Source organism: Natrix helvetica (assembly GCF_964273705.1).
Source record: "Natrix helvetica genome assembly, chromosome: 5".
Classification (NCBI taxonomy): Eukaryota; Metazoa; Chordata; class Lepidosauria; order Squamata; family Natricidae; genus Natrix; species Natrix helvetica.
In genome coordinates, this window is record NC_138551.1 from 51,730,817 (window position 1) to 51,747,540 (window position 16,724).

Genomic DNA, 16,724 nt, shown 5'->3' on the forward strand with positions numbered 1-16,724 from the left:
GCTGCTGGTAGCACCGTACTGGCCCAGGAGAACCTGGTTTGCAGACTTGGTGAGTCTTTCGATCACACCACCGTGGCGGATTCCTCCACAGGACATCTCTCTCAGCCAGGGGGCCCTTCAACATCCAGAACCCCAGTGGCTGCAGCTGGCCGTCTGGCACTTGAGAGGGATCTCCTAAGCAGAGGCAAGTTGTCAGACAAGGTGATTGGCACCATCCAAGCGTCACGACGGCAGTCCACGACGCGCATCTACGACGCCACTTGGAAATCCTTCGCCAGCTGGTGCACGGCTCATGATACGTCTGCGCCCCTTGCTTCGGTTCCTGTCATCCTGGACTTCCTGCAGGAAGGTTTGGACAAGGGCCTGGCACCTAACACCCTGAGGCGCCAGGCAGCAGCCCTGTCAACCATCCTCTCAGTTGAGGGCTACGCATCTCTTGGCCGGAATCCGACCATCCGCAGTTTCCTCAGGGGAGCGACCAACCTGAGACCCCCAGTGGTCCACAGATACCCATCTTGGGATCTCAATGTAGTGTTGCGGTCCCTCATCGGGCCCCCGTTTGAGCCCATTAAGACGGCCAGTCTCAGACACCTCACATTCAAGACGGTTTTTCTGGTCGCTATCACGTCTGCTCGTCGCATATCGGAACTGGCTGCCTTGTCAGTCAGAGAGGACTTGTGTCTCATTCGTAACGACAGAGTAATCCTGAGGCTGGACCCTTCCTTCAGTCCGAAGGTCAATTCCGGGTTTCATCGGGCGCAGGAGGTGGTCCTTCCGGATTTTTGTCCGCATCCTCGGCACCCGAGGGAAAAGCGCTGGCACATGCTGGATGTGCGCAGGACTATTCGCAGATACATCAAGCGCACGGCCAGTTTTCGGAAATCCGAATCTCTATTCGTCTCCTTTCAACCAGCCTCTCAAGGCAAGAAGGTCTCTTCATCTACCATCGGCAGATGGCTGCAAGCCTGCATTGCGCTTGCCCACGTTTTACAGTCCGTTCCAGTGCCTCGCAATATCACAGCACATTCGACTAGAAGCGCCGCCACCACAGCTGCCTGGTCTACACAGGCACCGATTGAAGAGATCTGCAAGGCGGCCACCTGGACTTCTCTGTCTCCATTTGTCCGAAATTACAAACTGGACAGTTTTGCATCGGCGGAAGGGGCCTTTGGGAGGCGTGTTCTTCAGGGCATCCATACCAGCGGAGCGACCCTGATGGCTGAGCCTTCCCGCCCTAGTGACAGTTAGCTTGGGCATGTCCCTTCTTTGGACTCTCCAGAGCAGCGCCCTGGAAAATGACCATTGTCTTACCTGAAGGGTCCTTTTCAGGGCGCTGCAACGGAGAGTCCACCCCGCCCTGGGGTCTATTCTCCGCTGGTGTTTGTGAAGTCACAGTGTTGTTTGTTGTTTCTGTTATTGTTGTTGGACTATTTTTGACTTGTTCCATATTAGACTTCCAGTTGAAGTTTCAGCGCGCAACTGTTCCACGTCTTCATTGAATAAATCTGGGGAGAGTCGGCACCAGAGGCGTGGCTTAAAGTTTCAATTCAGTTCTGGGCAGATTGGCTGTGTTTAACCCTTCTTTGGACTCTCCGTTGCAGCGCCCTGAAAAGGACCCTTCAGGTAAGACAATGGTCAATCTAGTTTGATGAAAAGAATGACTAGGGGAGACGTGATAGCAGTGTTCCAATATCACAGGGGCTGCCACAAAGAAGAAGGAATCAAGCTATTCTCCAAAGCACCTGAGGGCAGGGCAGAAAGCAATGGGTGGAAACTATTCAAGGAGAGAAGCAACCTAGAACTAAGGAGAAATTTCCTGACAGCTAAAACAATCAGTGGAACAATTTGACTCCAGAAGTTGTGAATGCTTCAACACTGGAAGTTTTTAAGAAGAGTTTAGATAACCATTTGTCTGAAGTGGTGTAGGGTTTCCTGCCTAATCAGGGAGTTGGACTAGAAGACATCCAAGGTCCCTTCCAACTCTCTTATTTTATTCTATTTTATACAGCCGGAATGGCGAACCTATGGAGCCATTTGTCAGGGCACATGAGGTGTTGCCCTGTTAGATGTCCAGTGCACATGCGCGCACTGGCCAGCTGAGTTCAGCCTTTTTAAAAGCCATTTTTCGCCCTCCCCAGGCTTCAGAGGCTTTATAGGAGCCTGGGGAGGGCAAAAACAGCCTCCCCCTCCCCCCGGAGGCCCTCCAGAGGCTTCAGGAGTTTCCCTGACGCCTCTGGAGTGCAAAAAACCGGCCCTACGGGCAAACTGGAAGTTCAGGAACCGACTTCCTGTTTGCTCGTAGGGCTGGTTTAAGCCCTCTGGAGCCTTCAGGGAAGCCTCCTGAAGGTCCCTGAAGGCTCCAGAGGACTAAAAATGGCCCTACGAGCAAACCGGAAGTGACTTCTAGTTTGCTCGTAGGGTGATTTTTCGTCCTTCAGAGCCCTGAAGGCTCCGGAGGGCTTAAACCGGTCCTACGAGCAAACCAGAAGTCCGTTCCCGACGGGCCAGGTTTTTGCACACCGGAGACTTCAGGAAAGCTCCAGAAGCCTCCAGAGAGCCTCCGGGGTGGCGTGACAGGCTGTTTTCGCCCTCCCCAGGCTCCTATAAAGCCTCTGGAGCCTGGGGAGAGCGAAAAAAGCATGCAAAAAATGGGGGGGGGGTTGCGCCTGTCATGTGTGCATGCGCACTGGGGGGGTCATGCATTGCATTATGGATGCAGCACACCTGCGCACACAGCCCTTGCGCTCCCTTCCGCTTATGGCACGCGAGCCAAAAAAGGTTCGCCATCGCTGCTATATAGGATATATAGCATTAACCATTAAGAAAATTCAAGTCCAGACTCCTTTTTACTAATAATATATAGAAATCCCAACTAAATCTTACTTAAATGAATTGTTACTTCCATTGGTTAGAACGGATTAGACAGTTTTTTTAAATTTACTTAGCACAAGTTTCAGAGATATCAAAAGTGCAACTTTCCTGTGAAGTATTAAGTATACCCCAGACCCAGCTCTCAGTATTCTCTTACTGCTTTCCCCAGCCAGGTAGCGCAAGGATCCAATCCTCCCATGGCAGAACTGAAGTCACAGATAATAATTAATAATAAAATTATTATATATAAAAAAAAACAAGTTGGTGAAACTTCAGCAAAGGGGACTCTACAACAGGGATTTAGAGATATGTACCTTGTCTGCAATCTCACTCATAATCAGGTCATGTATAAAACTAGATTTGTTACACATAGATCTGATATAGAGGCCACATATATATTTTGTAAAATACATTTAAGTTTTAAAACCTAAATATTGCTCCAGTAAATTCTCTGCTTAAGGATTTACAATGCGAGTTTGGTATAGTAGCTAAGGCTCTGGACTAGAAAGCAGGAGACTGAATTCTAGGCCTCAGCCATGAAAGATGAGTGACTTTGGGCGAGAGTCTCCCTCCCTCCCTCTCTCTCTCTCTCTCTCCCTCCCTCCCCTCCCTCCTTCCTCTCTCTCTCTCTCTCTCTCTCTCTCTCTCTCTCTCTCCCTCTCCCTCTCCCTCTCCCTCTCCCTCTCCCTCCTCAATGTACCCTAATAGGATGGTGGTGGTAGTGAAAATAGGGGGCAGGAATATTAAGTGTAATCTCCTTGAGTTGACCAAAAATATATTTAAAAGGTGGGATAAAACGTTATACCTTCTTTGATTTAGGAGTCGTAAGGACAGTTTAGAAAGTGACAGCTCAGCAGCAATCATTCCTCATGAACTGATTCGCACAAGACAGCTTGAGAGTGTGCACCTAAAATTCAACCAGGAATCAGGAGCATTAATTCCACTTTGCTTAAGGTGAGTAGAATGTTAGTTTTTGTACGAAAGGCTGTAAGGACCATTCTTCAGCCAGATTTAAAAAGATAAACTGAGTATTACAAAGCATTTAACCATGTAATATTAAATGCCTATTGGGGTTCAGGAGTGCAGTTCAGAGGGCCCGGCATGAAATGAGCAATGTGCCCTTGTTCAAAATGTGAAAGTGCTGCAGCTCAAAGATTTGGCATGATGCTTCAAGAAACCTATTGCTTTACTACAATAATAATTCCAGTGCAGTTATCTTCCCTGAAAGCATACATATTCAAACAACAGGGGAAGACCTTGAAATGGCTGTATAAAGTCTTTGAAAGGACAAGACACTTTATTTTGTGCAACCCACCCCCTCCCTCCTGTGGCCTCCCTGCACTTGCACCTCAGCTCCCCCTCCCTCAACTTGTGTGGGGCCTGTGTGGGGCCTCCTAGTGTGTATTTTGCGGTTAAGACAGCAAGCGGGACTGTCTGGATTGCCATTGGTAACTGACAGTAACTGCATCATACTTTATATCGCATTGCTTAGCGACAGTAGTCTGGTCCTAATTGTCATCGTAACCCGAGGACCATCTGCATTTCAAGGCTTTGGTTAACTCTTATATGTCAAGTCTCAAGTGTCTGAACTGATTGTTATAATGCCACAATGCAATCTTGTATTTTGCTGCATAATTAGATTATTATGGATTTTTATTTGAATTCTAAAATAGAGAATTTTCCTGGTAACCTTAGGAAATCTTCCTAACACATATGTCATCTTTATTTGCTATTAAATATATTTGTTTTGGTTTATGAAGAAGCATATATTACATTTAGATGGAATGTGTCTGGAAGAGAGAAATGTAGGTGAGATATAGAATTCCTTTCATTTAACTGCATCTCTTTCATTTCATCAATCATTGAAAGTGGTGTGTTCTATGATACAAGTCGTTGAGTTTATAGTTTGTTTGTGTGATTTGGAACTTAGATGAATTTTCCTTTTTTACCCAATCCACTAGAGCCTCAATTACCATAGTCAAATTATAGTTGTTTCTTTCCCTTCTCTCTATTTCATTTTTTGTATCTTGAACTTTAAAATTATGGACCTAAAATATTATATGTATTGAGGAGTACATGACGTGACAGAGTGCCACATGGGAAGACTGCATTGATTTGAAAGTCATATTTTTGTTTGTTTATTGTTTCAGAGGCAGATTATTACATGGTCGGCACTTTACATACAAAAGTATTACAGGAGATACAGCAATCACTTTTGTATCTACAGGAGTTGAAGGGGCCTTTGCTACAGAGGAGCATCCATATGCAGCACATGGACCCTGGTTACAGGTATTTTATTTTTATATTTTGTATTTCTGAATAAGAACCGATTTATCCTATTTTGTTTCAGATGCTTTTAAGTCTTTCATAACCATTTTTTTGGTTTTGCTGTATTATTTTTAGGCCAAGAATGCTTTTGCAGTCTTTACCATTTTTAAGTATTTAGAAAGAAGAATTATAAGCCAAAAAGAAATGGCAGTTTTTAATACTCTTCTCTATGTAAACAGCAATTTTCTCTTCCCAAATCCCAGAACATTTTACAAACTCTGCATCCTCTAATTCTTTTTCCCACCACTGCAATGCAGTGGCCTATTATAATCACTGTTGTTTTCACACAGTATGCAGCAATTGAAAAGGCAAGGCTACAATATTTGAATCTATTAAAAACTCAAAAAGAAAGTCAAAACAAGTAGCCTTGCAAAACATCTTTAGGATAGCATGAAGAGGCCTATTTTTAAGGATATGGAGAATTTTTCCTTCTTCCCTTAGAAGAAGCAATAGTATCATTTTAAAACAGTTTTCTAGAAAAGTAGTTATGGTTCCACAAAACACACTACTACTCTTACTTTCTATCTTTTTGTTTTATATTTGATTAATCTTGGGAATCCTGTGCACTGAATATGTTGTCATCTTTTGTAAATTCCTTCTGTTGTGACTCTGCATTTCCCAGGGTAACTAATCAAGACAGGAAATAGAACTAAAACACAGGATAAAGTAGCAGACTCAGCAAACAGCCTTGTGAGGAATTATTTGAAGTAATTGAATTATGGTATATGTGGCTCCAAGGCCCATATATTCCTAAGCTTTTTCTTTTCCAGATAAACTTCCAAAAGCTGAGAGTTTAAATATATAATCCTTATCTAATTTTTTTAAAAAAATCAAGAAACTTTATTGTGCAGCTATTTCTAATTTAACACGGTTTCCAAAGTTACATGTATTTTTTTACTTCTATAAGTTTTTTATATATTAACGTTGCCACAGATAATGGGCTGTTTATATTTTTGACTAGAGCGTCTTTGGTTTGTTTTCTGTGAAACTGAATTTTCAAGTACACATTTACAGTAGGTCCGTGTTCTGATTATGTTTTCTGTAGCTTTATTGGAATTAGCACAAGGAATTACCACTTAGGATGTACAAATACCTGTAGCACTATTTTTCATAATAGTTAAAGGATAGTCTGAAATTATTGACACTAAGTGCTTTTTTCTTGAAAGGCTACCTTAATAGGTTTTATATACCTCTTGACAATGCTGGTCTTTAATTTAGTTAGAACTGAAGAAAACTGCATTCCATTATCTGTATTATGATAAGCCATGCTGAATGGGGGGAAGAACTCAACCCATGTCTCAGTCAAGAGACTTAGAATCCATGCTTATCCCACTCATTCTTCATGATTCAAACTAGCCTAAATTAGGAGCAAAATGCAGTAATTCATTGTCCCCAGTGTTCTTCCTAAATCACTAAGCTGCTTGGTAACTTTGACACAGAAATAACAAGGTAAGCATTACAAAGTAGCTTCAATGCTATGAAATATAAAAAACTGTCTTACCAGGAGGTCAGATCTCTTCTGACTTGGTAGTAGTAACTTGGGTTTCAAGCAGAAGTTTGTCTTATTAATTGCTACTTGAGATTGAATTAGGGACATTTTGTATTCAATACATATCTTGCATCAATGGCCATTAATAACTGACTTACATTCATTAATGTTAATAAATAAAAGTAGGGTAGAGAGCAAGTATTTAATTATTCATATTTATACTCTGTTTTACCATGAATGTTCTCAAGGTATTTTTTAAATAAATCAAGCTCCCTTCTGATACTCATCCTCCTTAAAGAAGTTGAGTTTGGTGATATCCATTGATTAATCAGTTCTTATATAAGAAGGCAATCATTTAGATAATTTTCACATCGCAAAAAGATACTGTTATGTAGGAGTCATTTCAGCTTTATCATTGTGGAGTCTTTGTTCTTCTCAAGAACTTAGAGATTCCATCATACAATAATTTGTACTTTAATCATCTCTTCTTCAACCTGTTGAACTATAACTTTTTGAATTTCTAGTCAAGATATTATTAGTTATGCTGACTGAAGTCTCCAAGAGGTCTGGTCTAATCAAAAGCTGTTTAAACTATCAACAGAAAACATGCATATAGTTTGTGCTGCTCTGAGCAGATATAGGCAGAAGGATGAAATTAGAATTCCAAAAGTATAGACTCCTGTACTGTAACATACTTAACTACACTGTAAGACAATATAATTTTATTATTGTCAGCTATCTTTGTGTTATAATTTGTCTTTGCATTTTTGAAACTTAATTACTCTAATGGAAGATTAACTGCTGAATCTGGACTGAAAAGTCTTATATACTGAGATAATAAATGATAAACTAGCTTGTAACTAAAATAAAGTAGGAGTGCAGTATGATACATTATAACAGAACTATGATAATATTTTGCAGTACAGTGAATGGTAAGTGATACAACAATAAAATATTTAGTAACCCTACAGATTTGGATATTTAATATTAATAGATAACATAGATTGTAATCAAGATCCTTGCTTTGAAATTCTCTTAAGAACAGGGTAAATTGGCAGGATTTTCCAACCCTATAAAATTAGCAATAAAACATTGAATAACTCATGCTAGGTTATGAAATATATCAAATATCATTGTGTAAAACAGAATGTCAAACTTTACTACAGTAAAGGTATGGCAATATATCAAAGCAGTAATGAATGTAAATTTACTATTGTCAAAGGAGCCAAGAACAAACAGAATAACAAAGAAAGTGGCATATATTTTGACATATGAAAAACAAGTTGTTCAGCAAATAGTTTCTTCCTACATCTAATTATGGCAGGGGAAAAAAAGCCAGGGTCACATTATCTAAAAGAAAATTTACATATACATGGTATAAATTGCTCATTGCAAAATCAATAAAAGGGTATTTCAGATCAGTATACAATCCCCAAACCAAACATATGTGCTCCATAGACTCTACTTCTGAGTAATTTTGAGTTCTGAGTTTCTGTGCAAGTATACTCTGGAATCTTCCTAATAGGACCTGAGTAGAAAGGCATTTAATTTTACTTTTGCAAAAGTAATCTGATTAGTATTATGGCTTAGATTGGTTAAGTATGAGGCAATATACAAATTAATTTGATAGATACCTAAATGAAGTGGAGAACAGGGAGAGTTAGCTTTATTAATCAAGTTCTTTAAGCTTATATCCCAGAGTCTTTGCCTAAGTAAAAAAAAAAAAAAAAGCAAGCTGAAATACGCCCCATTAAAAAATAAGTTACCTGGAGAACAGCCTATTTGACTAATTTTCTGACATGAAGTTTTAAGTCACTTTAAACCAGAGTCAGTTTGGTGTAGTAGTTAAGCTACCAGGCTAGAAACTGGGAGAATATAAATTCTAGTCTCACCTTAGGCACGAAGCCATCTTAATGACCTTGGGCCAGACTCTCTAAGCCCTAGGAAGAGGCAACAGCAAACCACTTCTGTAACCTTGCTAAGAAAACTCTAGGGACTTGCCCAGGCAGCCTCAGGAAACAACACTGACACAGAGAGACACTCCCTCCCCACACATAAAACAAACATGGAACATGATCATCAAGTTAAGAAAGTAAACCTGAAGTGGAATAAAGAGTTTTCATAACTAACCATGTCTTGGCTACCAAGAGGCTTTGTCCTGTTTCTAAATAAACTGTCATTTGGTACACAGCTGAGTAGTGGTAAGTGGGCTGTTACAAAGTAGGCATGAATTTTACAAAACCCTTGAGAAATTATATTTATCAACAGTGAAACCCCCATAAAGGAGCATTGACAATTCTAATTACAATTATAAGTTAGTATGTGTTGTTTGAAAGAAAAAAGCACAGAAGTGCAAATAAGGTGGCTTCTGTCTTCAGAAGACAGAACAACAGTGGGTTCACAAGGACAGAGAATATTAGCCAGGAAGCTGATTCAAGAGGCTAGGGACCCAAGTATAATCAAGTAAAAAAGTGTAAACCATGAAGAGTCCTTCATTGGGAAACAAATGAAATGCACCATTATCAAATACTTAGTTTAGTAATGGTAAAAGTGAAAAATACATTAGAATACTTGTGTGTGTGTGTGTGTGTGTGTGTGTGTGTGTGTGTGTGTGTGTAAAATACAAATTAATTGCAAATTGAGTATAGGCCAGCAGTGTGATATGACTGCAAAACTGTATGTTCTAATTCTGAATTAGAGGCAAATAGTATTTCACTTTGAGTACAGTGTCAATTCTGTGTATCACAGTTTAAGAAAATTTCAAGTTCAGAAAAGGGCAGCAAAAATAATTAGAGGATAGAAATATAGGTTTTAAGAGAGGAGTATAGTTAGTCTTGAGAAAAGACAGTTGAAAGATTCAAATAGAAAATTAAGATCTGTACACTTCTCAATAGAGGTGGAGATAGCATCCATACATGGGTTGACATTGTCCATCTTCTGATTGGACTGAGTCTGATTAAAGATAGTTAAGACACGCCCCTTGTTGCTAGCCTTACCCAGCTTTTTGACTCCGTCCACTTCGAGGACGGTCGTGTCATTGCATTTCTCCTGACGAGATTAATTTCTGACTGATTTGAAAAGATTAATTATACTGAATATTTCTGTTATTCTTGGCAAAGAGTAAAAAAAAAATCAATTGCAACTGTCACCTTGCTGTTCTGTCAGCCAAGGCTGGAGCAAAGAGGCTGGTAGGTCTCAGCTCGCCCTGACCAGAGCCTGCTGGCCTGAGGCACAGCCAGAGCGGGAGAGAGCGCAGCGCTCTTGGACAGTCATTCACTGGGCCAGATCCCCGCTTAGTAACTCACAGTGTGGCTGCTGCTTCTGGCAACTGACAGCTCTTGCGGAGGCTGCTGAGGCCGAGGTCGGAGGCTCCCTTGCAACCCGCAGATGCGGTGTTCCTCGCAGCACCGTCGGCTCTCGTGATTTGTCACTCAGGAGGCTCTGTGTCCAAGCCAACGAAGGAGAAGAGAACGTGGCTGGCCGGTCATCGCTGGTGCTGCTTCTAGCGACCTGAGATTGCAGGAGCAGAGAGAGAAAGAGCCGGGCATTTTTTAAAAGCTAGTGCACCACTTCTAAGCAGTCTGCCGCACCGCCCCATCACTAACGCCAGCCCTTTGACTCGCCTGAGTCGGGCTTCTTCGTCGGTGCTTTCTGACAGTTTGAGACCATGCTGGACTGTCAGAGGAGCGCACTGTGGAAGGGAGACTGGGCCAAGTGACCCAGGCCCATAGCTCTACTTGTCATTCTGTGCCACAGTGCCTATAGGGCCTCCATGGACCGTTAGAAAGAGCTTGAACCACCATTTTGTTTTTGGCACAGCTAGACTAAAATGGTGGACACAGCTGAAACGGAAAGGCCTACACCCCAGGACTTGTCTAATACCACCCAGAGGCTCCTGATTACGGTGGATGCTTCCACCCCCCGAGCTGTCTCCGACCACAAGGGGAAGAAAAAGGCTGAGGCGGAGGCTACCCCTTCAAAGAGTAAAAAATCATCTAAAGCTGCCTCCCGATCTGACAAGGCCAAAGACCCTGCTTCTGACAACACTGATCCCAAGGCGTCTCGCAGGCATTTCTCCTCTTCTTCAAGAGGGGATCAGGGGTCACGGGCCAGCAGCAGCAAATCAGTCCAGCACTCACCTATTCCTTTGGAGCGGAACCCTGGCCCTTTCAGTCCTCTGTTTCCCATAAACACCTCGGGGCTGTGGGGTTCAGGGGCTGAATTGCAAGGACATTTATTACAGGATGTCCACTTTGGGGCATTGGCTGCAGGCCCATCCCAGCTACTTTCACTCCTACAGCTGCAGGGCTTCACCCAGAGCTACAGTTACCTTCCATGCCTTCTATGCCTGCTATGCCAATGCCACAATATTCAGGACATTGTATCTTTGGCTATTGCCCAGGGCATAGCAACCGGCCTGCAACAGAGGCCTGGAAGGCTACGCCACCTACATTGCCAGTCCCATCAGTGCAGTGTCCGGTGTCACCGGCTAGATCTCCCCGTAGTCAGTCTCCAGTTTCGGAAGATGGGGAGATTAAGGACGCAGCGTTCTCTGGAGATGAAGAACCTGTTCCAGACAAAACTCAATTTTTAGGTCTGTTCCAACTAGCCCACTTTAAGACCTTGTTGACTAAGGCCAAAGCATCTGCCACCTTTGCGGCATTGCCAACTACAATAGTGTCTGCTACAATGTCTGCCTCAGCTGATTTATTTTTTCTCAAGGAATTAGACACTGTTCCAGCCCCAAAATTGTTCCTGGATGTGGTGCAATGCCAGTGGACGTCTTCAACATCAGGCCCTGCGCCATCATCCACGGACAAGAAGTTCTACAACGTGGCCAATGACCTCAGTCTGCTCCTCCAAGTTCCGTCGGTCGACACTCCGATAGCAGCGCTTCATTCTGCAACTACCATGCCTGGTTCACAAGAGGAGGTCCTCAAGCCAGAGGACAAGCGGGCCAACGTCACGATGCAGCTCGGGTATCAAGCGGCAGCTTGGGTAGTTCAAGCTTCGATTTCTGCATCGTTCTTCTCCTGCTCTTGCCTATTTTGGCTTCAGCAGCTTCAACAGCGGATTCCTTCAACCTACCTGAGGGCCCATCAAGACCTCAATAATATAGTGGCGGCCGTTCAATTCACAGTGGATGCCACACTTGAGGCTACTCGCTTTCGTCGAGGGCCATGGCCTCTTCTTTTTTTTTTTTTTGAAATTGTTTTATTGTTTTAAATAAACAAGAACACAAAAAAAGAATCATCCTTCATTACATCTTGTAGAAAGCGTGTCGATTGGTTACAAATAAATTTTGTGCGTTACTACCACAATCATTATTTATACTTCCTTCATATTGAATTATATACTTTAAATCAAAAAATCTTTATGTATTTTACTATCAATGTACCACCATTCTCATTTAACTAGAATTATTTAAACGTGCTTTTATCTGGAATCATTTGTATTTAAAGACACAACCACCTACTGGCATTCATTAGCTATTTCAATAATTCCAATAGTTACCCTTTTATAACATATTCTGAAAAAAAAATCAATAAAATATCTAAACATTCCCCCCCTTTTTTTCCACCAACTCACTATTTAAGGCTTATATCTAATTGCTTTTACCAATGCCAATACATGTAGAAATCATTAGACATTATCCATTAACATTTCCTTATTATTATTGTAGTTAGCTAAAAATTATTTACTATTTATATCACATCTCCTTTCATCAGACCCAAGAAAGATTACATCTTTATAACAAAATCTAAACAAAAAATTGTTAATAGAGTTTATAAGTCCCCAAGAAAGATTACATCTTTATAACAAAATCTAAACAAAAATTTATTAGTAAAATTGATAAAATCTTTTTTCCAGGTCCCAATTTGTAGTTTATATCCAAGTTGCTTTTACTAGTTAAAATTATTATTTCATTATTATCGTAATGAATTATTTGTTAATGAATAAACATTTAAAGAAACAATCTAAAAGCATCTATAAAGTCCTATTTATTAATCACCCAAAATTAACTAAGTTTTTTATTATCAACAATCATTATCAACCTGTATCTTTCCAGTAACAAAACAGTCTTATCTCTTTTGCCAGTTGTTGTTTCAATTCTCTTATTAACTTCTTTATAAGGTTTTAAAAAACTTCTCTCCCCACTTTTTTGCTTAAAAGATCTCTCAGGTAGTCTCGTTGCCCTTGAACTGGTATTGAAATTAGTGTATCTTTGATTATCAGACGTATTTCTGAAACTGTTTCTCTTCTTAATTCCATCATCAATTCCATGTCTTGACATGAGGGATAGAGCTCCAGATTTTCAAATTCACTTTTCTATATTCCCTTCTTTCCACTTTCACTCATGAATGCTCTATTAGTAAGTTCATCTGTTATCTTATCTTTATCTTCTATATCTTCATTCTCTTCTTTAATTTTTGGGGCTCCAACCCCTTCATCTTTGCTGTACAAGACAATAGTCTATCCAACTTCTTCTCAAATCTCCCAAATCCTTCCAATATGTTTTGAATTCCAACCAAAAAATCTTGAAAACTTAAGGTTTCCTCATCTGCATATTGATACATATTTCAAAGAAGAAAAAAAGAAAAGAGAGGAGAAAGAAGAAAAAGTCTAAAATCCACTGCCACTCTAGCCTTCAATGTCTCTTTTGTGTACAAGTTCTTTTAATTTTTTCAAAAAGGAAGGGTTCTATCTTTTTCTTTTCTTTTCCTTCCCTTGCCAAAATATTTCACAAAGGCACCTGCAAAAAAACAATCCGTGCCCTTGGCTCCTTATCAGTCTCCACAAGTAAGCTGCAAACCCTCCAGTTACAGAGTCAGTAAAACCAAAGGAAAGAGAACAAAGGATACATTGTTTCAAAAAGGGGGAAAAAAGTTCTGGCTTTCGAGTGGCAGATTTGATTTTCTCCTATTTGTTCCAAGCTTATGGAAAACAGAAGTCTTTAAATGTCTTTAATGAAGTTTAATAAGCAATAGTAGGGAGGATTGTTAGAATAAAAAAGGTTTTAGTTCAGCCAAAAAATAAGGTAGCAAAGAATAGGAGAAAAAAATCAATTCATTCACTTAAGAGGAGAAACAGGAAGCATTACAATCACTTCAATCCACAAAACATTGTTACAAAGAAAGAGGGAAAAAAAGACTTTCTAAGGCAGTCCAATAAAGATAAATTTCGCCGCTTTATTCTTTTGCTTAAAGGACTAATTTATCTTTTTAAAAAAAGTTTCTTTGGGCAATCATTCTCAAAGAAAAAATCTCACCAGATGGACTCACTTTCACTGCCTTCTTTCCGGAGCCATCTCCGACTTTGTCAGCATGGGGCTGTCTATTTACCACTGGCTTGGAGAGCTTCCCTTGGGTCAACCAGGGACTTTGCGATGTCCCTGAGACCAGTAAGGATTTGTCTCCCTGTTCACCGTCTCTTCGGGACGGTTTAGGTCCATATGGACCGTGCAGCGATAAAAGAATCAATGATGGTCTCAGACTGTCGAGACCGCACGTTGTGTCGTCGCGACGTTGGCTCGAATCTCCGGCCATGGCCTCTTTTGTGGTCTCCCGACGCCTCTTGTGACTTCGCCAATGGCAGGCAGACATGAGACACAAGTGGAAGCTAGCGTCCGCTCTCTATAAAGGGGGGAACCCTGTTTGGGGAGGCTCTAGAGCCGCTTCTTATTGAGGACAAGGATAAGTGGAAGGTCTTGCCATCAGCTTCCAGGAAAGGGGCTTCCCACACTGCTCCTTATGTTAGGAGGCAGCCCTTTCAGGTGCAAGTCTATGGTACCTCCTTTCGCGGCCATGATTATGGTTCCACTGGCTATAGGGCCCAGGGAGGGTATTGCCAAAGACAACGCAGCAGTCCTTTCGTTATCAGAGGGACAACCAGGCCAAGAAACCCTTTTGGGGGGGCGGAGGTCGTAACTCCCCAAAACCATAGATACCAAGAGGTAGCCATACCCATTGGGGGGCGGTTGCAGTACTTTGCAGACCAATGGGACGCTACCACCGACGACGACTGGGTACGGCAGACCATTTAGGTCTGGCCTAGCTCTAGAATTCCTCTCCACTCCCCCAAGTTTCTTTATTGGTTGCCCGATGTCTCACAATCTGGACAGACAAGCCCTCATGAATTCGGCAATACAACATCTCCCGACATCAGGACGGTTTAACCGGTTCCAGACGATCAGTTACACCAGGGCTTCTATTCTATTCTTTTTGTTATCCCTAAAGCCTCGGGGGGCTAGAGAGCAATTCTAGACTTAAAACGCCTCAGATCCGGAGCGGATGGGCCCCCCCCAGTGGACCGGACGAGCCGACATCAGTGAGTCTTGTGAGTCCACTCTGGGAGGAGTTTGACTCTGTTGCCCCCGAGGATTTAGACGGGTTGCGTGGACGGCTACAACCCACCACATGTTCAATGGACCCGTGCCCCTCCTGGTTGGTACTGGCATCCTGGGAGGTGACGCGAGGCTGGCTTCTGGGCCTGGTGAACGCCTCATTGAGCGAGGGTTCCTTACCGACTGCCTTGAAAGAGGCGGTGGTGAGGCCCCTGCTCAAGAGGCCTTCACTTGACCCAACGGAGCTAGCTAATTATCGTCCAGTCTCCAACCTCCCCTTTTTAGCGAAGGTTGTTGAGAATGTGGTGGCGCAGCAATTTCCACGTCACCTCGACGAATCCGTATATCTAGACCCACGCCAGTCCGGCTTCCGACCTGGACGCAGCACCGAGACAGCCTTGGTCGCGTTGGTGGATGATCTCTGGAGGGCCAGAGATAGAGGTTGCTCCTCTATCCTGGTCCTATTAGACCTCTCAGCGGCTTTTGATACCATCGACCATGGTATCCTACTGCGCCGGCTGGAGGGGATGGGAGTCGGAGGCACCGTTTTAAGGTGGTTCGGCTCCTACCACTCCAGCCGGATGCAATATGTGTTGACTGGGGGGCAGAGGTCAACCCTGAGGCCACTCTCTTGTGGGGTACCGCAGGGGTCGGTCCTCTCGCCCCTTCTGTTCAACGCATATGTGAAGCCGCTGGGTGAGATCATCCGTGGTTTTGGGGTTGAGTACCATCTGTACGCTGATGATACTCAGTTGTACATCTCAACCCCAAGCCACCCCAACGAGGCTGTCGAAGTGATGTCCCGGTGTTTGGAAGCCGTTGGGGTCTGGATGGGGGACAACAGACTCAAACTCAACCCCTCCAAGACTGAGTGGCTGTGGCTACCGGCGCCTCGGTTCAGCCAGCTGATTCCATCACTGGCCATAGGGGGCGAACAATTGCCCCCTGTGGAACGGGCGCGCAATTTGGGTGTCCTCCTAGACGCCCGGCTGTCAATGGATGATCATGTGGCAGCCGTGGCAAGGGGGGCGTTCCACCAGGTTCGCCTGGTGCGCCAATTGCGCCCCCTTCTGGACCGTGATGCCCTACGCACAGTCACTCATGCACTGGTGACGTCTCGCCTGGACTACTGTAACGCTCTCTACATGGGGCTTCCCTTGGGACGCGCCCGAAGACTGCAGCTAGTCCAGAACGCAGCCGCGCGGGTAGTCATGGGGAGTACTAGGTACTCCCACGTAACACCTCTCCTGCGCGAGCTGCACTGGCTACCTGTGGTCTTTCGGGTGCGTTTCAAGGTTCTGATCACCATCTTTAAAGCGCTCCGTGGCATAGGGCCTAGTTACCTGCGGGATCGCATCCTCCCACATACATCCCTGCGGCCAATCCGCTCTCACAGGGAGGGCCTTCTCCTGGTGCCGTCCACGAGGCAATGCCAACGGGCGACACCGAGGAGTAGGGCCTTCTCTGTGATGGACCCAACCCTCTGGAATGACCTCCCCCCCGATATTAGAATCACTACTGACCTCCGCTCCTTCCGACAGAAACTGAAGACACACCTGTTCCTACTGGCTGGTTTGGCATAATTTTAACGTCTACCTCCTGGCATATACATTCTTACTGGTTTTTAGAGGGATATTGTTTTAAATTTAACTTGATATTTTAAACTTTTGTATTGATTTATTTATTAGCTGT

At 43.1% G+C, this 16,724-nt stretch overlaps 1 protein-coding gene across 5 annotated transcripts in view; it reads left to right on the forward strand.

Annotated features, from left to right (window-relative positions):
• The window catches only part of SUFU (SUFU negative regulator of hedgehog signaling), an 86,779-nt gene that overhangs the window by 41,521 nt on the left and 28,534 nt on the right, over window positions 1–16,724 (forward strand). For all 5 annotated transcript variants that reach the window (XM_081954791.1, XM_081954789.1, XM_081954790.1 and 2 more), the window contains exons 9-10: window positions 3,691–3,825; window positions 5,022–5,160. In XM_081954791.1, the coding sequence (XP_081810917.1) occupies window positions 3,691–3,825; window positions 5,022–5,160 (274 nt within the window). The remainder of the gene's footprint in view (window positions 1–3,690; window positions 3,826–5,021; window positions 5,161–16,724) is intronic.